The sequence below is a fragment of the Lithobates pipiens genome, unplaced genomic scaffold (assembly GCF_037356315.1).
Source record: "Lithobates pipiens isolate NorthernLeopardFrog02 unplaced genomic scaffold, aLitPip1_a1.2 Scaffold_27, whole genome shotgun sequence".
Classification (NCBI taxonomy): Eukaryota; Metazoa; Chordata; class Amphibia; order Anura; family Ranidae; genus Lithobates; species Lithobates pipiens.
This window is the reverse complement of record NW_027507788.1, coordinates 29,811,615-29,820,581: the sequence shown is the minus strand read 5'-3', so window position 1 is coordinate 29,820,581 and position 8,967 is coordinate 29,811,615. Positions and strand designations below refer to the sequence as shown.

At 43.8% G+C, this 8,967-nt stretch overlaps 1 protein-coding gene across 1 annotated transcript in view; it reads right to left on the bottom strand.

Moving 5' to 3' along the window:
- Positions 1-7,413, bottom strand: part of ETHE1 (ETHE1 persulfide dioxygenase) — a gene marked incomplete in the record, with an annotated part of 18,616 nt that extends 11,203 nt beyond the window's left edge. Inside the window, 1 exon segment of the mRNA XM_077456705.1 lies at positions 7,240-7,413. Within this exon segment, the coding sequence (XP_077312831.1) occupies positions 7,240-7,329 (90 nt within the window).
- Between the last annotated feature and the right edge of the window lie 1,554 nt (positions 7,414-8,967).

Here is an 8,967-nt window from a genome sequence, read left to right as displayed (position 1 = left end):
AACCATAAACACCACATTTGGAGGAGTCAACAAGGCCTATGATGAAAGGTCCACCATTCCTACTGTGAAACACGGAGGTGGACCGCTGATGTTTTGGGGATGTGTGAGCTACAAAGGCACAGGAAATTTGGTCAAAACTGATGGCAAGATGAGTGCAGTATGTTATCAAAAAATACTAGAGGAACATTTGTATTTATCAGCCAGGAAGCTGCACATGGGACGTACTTGGACATTTCAACCTATCAATGAACCAAAACACAAGGCCAAGTCCACCTGTCATTGGCTACAGCAGAATAAAGTGAAGGTTCTGGAGTGGCCATCTCAGTTTCCTGACCTCAATATCATTGAGCCACTCTGGGGAGATCTCAAACATGCCGTTCCTACAAGGCAGCCAAGAATTTACAGGAACTGGAGGCTTTATGCCAAGAGGAATGGGCAACTTTACCATCTGAGAAGATAAAGAGCCTCATCCACAAATACCGCAAAAGACCTCAAGCTGTCATTGATGTTAAAGGGGGCAATACATGGTATTAAGAACTGGGGTATGTATCAGGGTAATTTGGGTAGTTTGTTGTGATTATGATTTAAAAAGAGTAAAAACAGTTAATTCATAATAAATGGCTTCAGCCAAACACTAACCATGAGTGAAAGAAAAGTCTTTGTGTTATCATTCATATCCTCTGAAAAATGGCCAAGAAATCATAAATTCTGCCAGGGTATGTAAACTTATGAGCACAACTGTATCGTCTGCAATCTACCAATTACCCTGCTGCCCAAGTAATAGAGATACAGACATGTTTGCAGTCCATATCTGGAGAGCAGTCTAGGGTGGCAGCCATGGCTCCCTCCATAGATACAGTGAAGGAGTGCCGTAGCCACCCAAGGACAGGAAGGGTCATTTGTAGGATTAGAAAGTGAAAATAAAGCAAAAGCTTGAGAAAAAAAAACAAACAAAAAAAAAAAAACCCTCACACAACTGCAACCAAGGACTAGTAAACTGCAGTATATTACATTTTTGGTTTTGGATTTATATACACTTTAATCAAGACCCAGACAATAGAAGGAGCGTATGCAAGGTGCTCACTGCTCAATATAAGGTTCATTTTTTTTTTTAACCACTTAAGGACCAAGCCTCTTTGAGATCTGTTTTTTGTTTTTGTTTTTTTGCTAGAAAGTTACTTAGAACCCCTAAACGTTGCATATATTGTTTTCAGACACCTTAGAGAATAAAATGGCAGTCGTTGCAATACTTTATGTCACACCGTATTTGCGCAGCGCCCTTAATTTTTTGGAAAAAAAAAATTTGAACTAAAAATAAAAATATAAGACAATAAAACTTAACCCATTTGTTTTTATATTGTGAAAGATAATGTTACACCAAGTAAACTGATATGCAACACATCATGCTTGCAGATTGCGCCTGCTTGTGGAATGGCGATAAACTTTGGCACTTAATCTCCATCGGCGATGTTTAAAAATTTCTACAGGTTACCAGTTTTGAGTTACAGGAGGTCCAGTGCTAGAATTATTGCTCTCCCTCCAACGATCGTGGCGATATCTCACATGTGTGGTTTGCACATACCGTTTTCATATGTGGGTGCGACTTATGTATGCGTTCGCTCGGTGGGACTTTTTTTTTTTTTTTTTTTTATACTTTATATTTTACACTGTCCATTTAAAAAAAAAAATTATAATAATTTGGGTCACTTTTATTCCTATTACAAGGAATGTAAACATCTCTTGTAATAGAAAGGAAGCATGACGCGACCTATTAAAATATAAGATCTGGGGTCAAAGAGACCTCACATCTCATATTTACACTAAATGCAATAAAAAAAAAAAAAAAAAAAAAAATTATATATATATATAAAATTAAAAATAAAATGCCCTTTTAAGACCACTGGGCAGAAGTGACATTTGACCTCGCTTCCATCATCCAATGGCATGGAGCTGAGTGGGGACCATCCTTCCCTTACTCGGCTCCATACCTCGCAGGGGAAAGGACGCAATTGTCTCCGCCACTACAGAGGACTCTGGTAAGTGGCAGAGACCACCAGGGAGCAGCGGGAGGGGGCACCTCTCCCACCACTGATAAAAGTGATCTCGGGGCGAATCCGCTGCAGAGACCATTTTTATCTGAAAGCGACCACCGGCTGTTTAAAAAAATTTCGGGGTTATGGCAGCTCTCTGCTGCCATAACAACGATATTTAATGTCAAACAGCCGACGTATAATGAGGGTGGGTGGTCTGTAAGTGGTTAAAGAAGGTGCTTGATAGATAGTACAGCACTGACAACAAAACTCCTTGATATGTTTCAGACTAAAATGTGCTAACTCATGCTGACTTAGGCACGTAGGAGAGTATATTGGTTGGCATGTCTGCCTTGCAGCACTGGAGTTCTTAGTTCAAGTCTCGGTCAGGGCATTATCTACATGGAGTTTGCATGTTCTCCCTGTGCTTGTGTGGGTAAACTCCATGCTATTGTTTTAATGCACCTGGAATGCTAAAAAAAAAAAAAAAAAAAAATAATAAAAGTGTTACTAAAGACAACTTTATTTTATTTTTATTTTTTTTTTTATAAAATAAAGGTTGTCTTTAGTAACACTTTATTATATCAGAACAAAAAAAAAAAAATATTGGTAACATTTATTTTTTTATAAAATAAAGTGTTACTAAAGAAAACTTTATTTTATTTATTTTTTTATAAAATAAACATGTTCTACTGATATAATAAATAAAGAGTGGTGTAAAAGCAAGGGATGTGCAAGGGAAGAGCAGGGGTATAGCTGCGAGGGCAGGGGAAGAGCAATGCAACGACAAAAGGGCAGAGGAAGACCTGTGCAAGGGCAAGGATATAGCGATGGAGGGCAGAGGAAGACCAGTGGAAAGGCTGTAAAAGCAAGGGAAGAGCAGGGGCATAGCTGTGAGGGCAGGGAAAGAGCAATGCAAGGACAAAAGATGGGCAGAGGAAGCGCTGTGTAAAGGCAAGGGAAGCTCAAGGAAATAGCGATGGAGGGCAGAGGAAGACCAGTGCAAAGACAAGACAATGGCAAGAGAAGCGCAGTGTAAGGGCACGGGGACGAGTGGTGAAAAAAAAGCAAGGGAAGTACAAGAGGAGGGTAAAAGCGGTGAGGGCAGAGGAAGAGCGGTGTAAGGGCAAGGGAATAGGGGTGAGGGTAGAGCAAGAGTAGTGTAAGGGCAGGGGAAGAGCAGTGAGTAAAGCAGCTGAAGGGTAATACAAGGGCAAGAGACGAGCGGGGCAAGGATATAGCGGTGAGTGCAGGGGGTAAAGCAGTGGAAGGGTAAGACAAGGACAAGAGACGAGCGGTGTAAGGGCAAGGAAATAGCGGTGTGTGCAGGGGGTAAAGCAGCAGAAGGGTAAGACAAGGGCAAGGGATGAGCAGTGTAAAGGCAAGGGGGATGATGAAGGGAAGGGCAGGGAAAGAGTGGTGAAGTCATAGCTTGTTAGGGAAAGGACAAGTTTGCTTTGCAGATAACATGTATCATTCCCCTGCATTATCCATTAATATGAATTACTTATATGAAAACGGTCGTCCGAGGAAGAATTGTACGATTTTCGGATCGTGTGTACACTGCTGTCGACAACCGATGATGACAATTCATCCGATTGGACACACGCGAAAATTTCTCGTACAATTTTCATTTAGTCAGTACAGTTTTCGTCCGAAAATACAATACAAATACATTACAACACATGACATCACTTCCGATTTTTTTATTCCCTGTCATACGAGAATTTCCGCAACTTTATTTTCCTATTTCCCTGTCATACGATATTCGGATCGTGTGTGTGGGCCATTACCCAGCAAAACAGTCCAAACAATCAAAGTATGTGTTGTTTCTAATTTTTGGCAGACGACTACCAAAACTCTAATTCCTGAGGAAGTGTCCAAGTTGTGCGCACACACACACACACACACACATGTCCTCCAGTTATGTCGGTGAGTATTGAGTGTTGCACAATAAACCGTCATCCTCCAATCTAGTTCTCCATGTCCGCTCCCCGTGGTGTCACCCACAGACCAGCTGGGAGGAGTCCAAACTCTCTGTAGTATGAAGGGAATCCGCCTGTGAAAAGCTACACCCTTCCTAACCGCGACTTTCTCCCACCCCCCCCCCCCCCAACCCAGGTACCAAATCCGCCTACACCGCTCAGACCGGACCATCGCCCCACTCACTATAGAGGTGTCCCTGCAGAACACTGGACATCAAAGGGGCCGAGTTATAAAAATTACAGGAAGGGGGAGAACTAAATAATAATAAAAATTACAGGGAGGGGGGAGAAGTAAAAAAAAATAAAAAAATTAATTCAGCTTTAACCTCTTGTCTGCCAAGGTGCAATAAGCTGCTGCAGCCAGGAGCTGGGTACTTTTTAGTATTTCTAGGCTGCATTCACACCCGATGCATTTGGGAAAACGTTTTTTTGTTTATTTTTTAATTTGCCACGTTTTGGGTGTTGTTAACAATGAATGGCTCCCCAAAAGTGTGATGTGCGGGTTTTCGCACATTCCAGAAAAATACGCACAGATCACACAGAAGTGAATGGAACCTTAGGGGAGGTGAAAAGGACTTTCTAGAGCTGCCCACTCACACAGGGCACTGATGGTGCCAACCGCAACCCTGCTGCCCGCAGTAGTTCCCAGGCGCTCCTGTTTTTTCTGGGGAGACTGTAGCCAAGGCTGCTTTCATACTATTCCATTGGAAGAACCCCCCCCCCCCCCCCCCCCACACACACACACACACACACACACACACACACACACAAACTAAAGAGGCGTATGTTTTTGTTTTTTTGTTTTGTTTTTTTAAACCACACCAAAAATGCAGCATTCAGATCTTTTGAAAAACACAACTGACCAGTGCAAAGAGCTCCATAGAATTTAATGCTCATGCTTTTATCTCCTACTTCTGGTAAGGCTAAAAAAAAGAAAAATTTAAAAAATGGAAAAGAAATAAAAGAAGATGAAAAAACTGATCAGTGTGAAAGGCCTCCAAGATAAATGACTCTAAGCCCTGGATCACACCAATGCAATCCGACAGTTCAAAAATAAAATTGTTTAACAACTTGCACCCCACTGCCGGCAACGCACTTTTTTTTTTTTTGTACGATTTCATAGCAAATTGCATTGACTTAATGTTTAATGAAGTCGCAAGCCACAATGAAAGCGGAGATCCAAACCGCACTGATCTTTGACGTTGCGTTGAAGTTGTGCCATTTCAAAACTGCACCAGTTGGAGCCAGGGCTCAGGCTGCTTTCACACTGATCACTTTTTCTTGCGTTTATTTGTGTCAAGAAAAGCGGAAGAAAAAAAAAAAATAAAAAAAAAAAATGATGTATGAACATTAAATCCTATGGAGCTCTTGAGACCAGTTTTTAGAAGTTCTGCATGCTGCATTTTGGTGTAGGAAAGAAAAAAAAAAAAAAAAACCCCCCACACACCACAAACACCCATTGAAATAAATGAAAAAAAAAAATTTAAAAAAGCCTCAAAAATGCACCCACAATGCGTTTTTAAAAACGGCAAGCAGTCTGCTTTCAGATAAACAAAAAAATAAATAAAAAAAAACGAAAAAATAATATGATCTCTACGGCGAATTCGCCACAAGATCACTTTAAGCGGCGTTGGTGACCACTCCCCTCCCGCAGCGTTCTGGTCGTCTGACATTTACTGGAGCTGGCGGTAGCGGCGGAGACGATCTGGTCATTTCCTCTCTTAGGCCGCGTACACACGGGCGGACTGTTCGCCCAACTTTGTCCGCTGAACAGTGTTTGGGCGGACAGTCCGCTCGTGTGTGGGCTTTCAGCGGACAGTTTCAGCGGACAGTTGGACGGACAAGGTTTTTCGGAAATTCCGAAAAACTGTCCGCTGAAACCTTGTTTGAGCGAACAGTCCGCCCGTGTGTAGGCTTGTTCGTCAAATAAAGTTGCGCGCATGCTCAGAAAGGATTTTCACGCCGAAAGCTATAATGCAGTGTATAGGACGTCGTATTTTTCGTCCCGTCGTACGTGCCGTTCACGTCATCGCGCACGGTTTCAGCAAACTGTTCGTTCGTCGTGTGTGGCCATGTCCGTCCATGCTAAGTTTGAGCGGACTGTTTGCCGAAACTGTTGGACGGACAAAGTTGGGCGAACAGTCCGCGCGTGTGTACGCGGCCTGAGGCACGAAGTCGAGTGAGGGAAAGACGACCCCCACGCAACTCCAAACCATTGGATGACGGAAGTGACGTCAAAAGTCACTTCTGCCCGATGGTCTTAATGGGGGAAAAAAAAAAAAAAAATGTATATATATATATATATATATATATAAAATTTTATGTATAATATATTTTATTTATTTTTTTTTAAATTCCCCCCCCAGTGTAAAAATAAAAAGTAAAATATATATATTCCCCGTCCTGCTGAGCTTGCGTGCAGAAGCAAACACATACTTGCACCCGCATATGTAAACGGTGTTCAAACCACACATATGTGAGGTATCGCCGCGATTGGTAGAGTGAGAGCAATAATTCTAGCACTGGACATCCTCTGTAACTCAAAAACTGGTAACCTGTAGAAGTTTTTTTAAACATTGCCGATGGAGATTTTTAAGTGTCAAAGTTTGTCGCCATTCCACGAGTTGGCGATATTTTGAAGCATGACATGTTGGGTATCAATTTACTCGGCGTAACATTTTTCAGAATAAAAAAAAAAAAAAGTGTGTGTGTCTAACTTTACTGTTTTCTTATTTTATTTATTTAATTAAAGTGTATTTTTTGTTTTGTTTTGCAATTATGTTTGTAAGACCGCTGCGCTAATACAGTGTGACATAAAATGTTGCATAGACCGCCATTTTATTCTCTAGGAAAATTATTTTTGAGGGGTTCCAAGTGATTTCATAGCAAAAAAAAAAACCCAAACACACAAAGACACCCCACAGATTTTAACTTGTAAACACCGTCTAAAAAAAAAAAAATATATATATATATAATCGGTCCTTCAGTGGATTAAGTTGGAAACTAGACTTAAAAAAAAAAAAAAAGGGGGAAGGGGAAGAAGGAAGTGTCCAATATATATATTGACATGTATGTATACAGGGAGTGGTCACATTGCAGCACACACAGTTCTTATTTCTGGATTTTTCATGAATCCTTAGGGAAGGATCATCCCGCAGCACTTCCTCTGATTGGCTCTCCCGCTCCCCTCCCAGAATCCTCTCTGTTCCCGGCTCAGCACTCACCTGCCTGAAGATGAGCCCTTTCCCTGCGGCTGCCATGGCACAGTAGCTCCGGACTCCTCCGAGCACACGCCTATTAATGACGCTCTGCATCTCCCCGGAATCACCGCAGATCTCCTTGGAGAATGTACTTCCTCTATGTTGTCAGCCCCGTATATCGCCCACACCACCCGCGGGGCACCACGCCCATTACACCTCCGTACCCAATCACAAGCCTACACGGCCGGGGGGCGCGGTTTGGTTTACCAGCAAGAGCACAGGCGGGGGGTTGGTCCAAATGACAAGTTGACCGGGCAAGGGCGTGGTCAGGTGTAATATAATCACGCGGGGCGGGAGAGGGGCGTGGTTTGATTTAATCATAAGCGCACAGGAATGATATTTGTACAAGCGTGCAGGTCCGGGGGCGTGGACTTGTGCAATAAAGGATTAATAGCCGGGGGGCGTGGTGTGGGCTAATAACCAGTGTACAGGTCCGGAGGCGTGGCATAGTCTAGTTATAAAGGGCAAGTTCTGGGGGGCATGGTCCGGTGTCTAGCTGCAGTCCGGGGGCGTGGTCTGCTTTAATGACAAGAACACTAGGGGGGCGGGCTAGTAACAAGCGTACAGAGCCGGGGGGTGTGGTTTAGTCTCAGGACACACATAGGCAGGGTCGGGGGCGTGGTTTCACCCGTGACAAGCATACAGGGTGGGGGGCGTGGTTGATCTCAAGACGAGCCCATAGGGTTTGATCTAAGGACCGTGGGCGTGGTCCGGCGCCCTACGTGCTAAGCTGCTCATCGCTGTCCTGTAAGGGGTGACGTAATCGTGGGAGGAGCTGTGCGGAACTTGCTGAACTACAAATCCCAGCACGACCACCCAGGACCTCTAAGACTGCATTATATATCATTTAATAAATTATTAAACAAAATGACTGTTTGGTGCTTTATATATTATTTGTACACGTTGCATGCTGGAGAGTGATGAGATCACGGGTCAGATTTAATCAATTTAAAGTGCAAGTGTACCTGAAACTTGCACGAAGGTTTTACTTGTTGATTTTTTCTGCAGAAAAAAAAATCCTTTTATTTTATTAGAGCGGAGCTGTGCTTTTACGTCACATTGTTGCAAAGTGCATGGCCAATCATGAATCCCCTCCATATCCAACACTATTGCCCCCCCCCCCCTTCCTGCCCAGGCCAGTTTTCAGCGCTGTCGCACTTTAAATGACAATTGTCCGATATGAAATTTCTTATTCTTTGGAGACAAATATAATAGTACCTTGGATTATGAGCCTAATCCGTTCCAGAAAAATACTTGTAATCCAAAGCACTCGTATATCAAAGTGAGTTTCCCCATAGGAATCAATGGAAACTCAGATAATTTGTTCCACAATGACTGCTGGTGTATGCAGTACCAGAGGTGCGGGAGCGCCAGTGTATGTGCAGTACCGCCTGCGGCCAGAGGTGCTGGGGGGGCGCCGGTGTATGTGCAGTACCGCCTGTGGCCAGAGGTGCAGGGGAGTGTCTATGCAGTACCGCCTGTGGCCAGAGGCGTGGGGGCGCCAGTGCATGCAGTACCACCTGTGGCCAGAGGTGCGGGGGCGTCGGTGAATGCAATACCGCCTGTGGCCAGAGGCGTGGGGGCGCCAGTGTATGCAGTACCACCTGTGGCCAGAGGTGCGGGGGCATCGGTGTATGCAGTACCGCCTGTGGACAGAGGCGTGGGAGCGCCAGTGTATGCAGTGCCACCTGT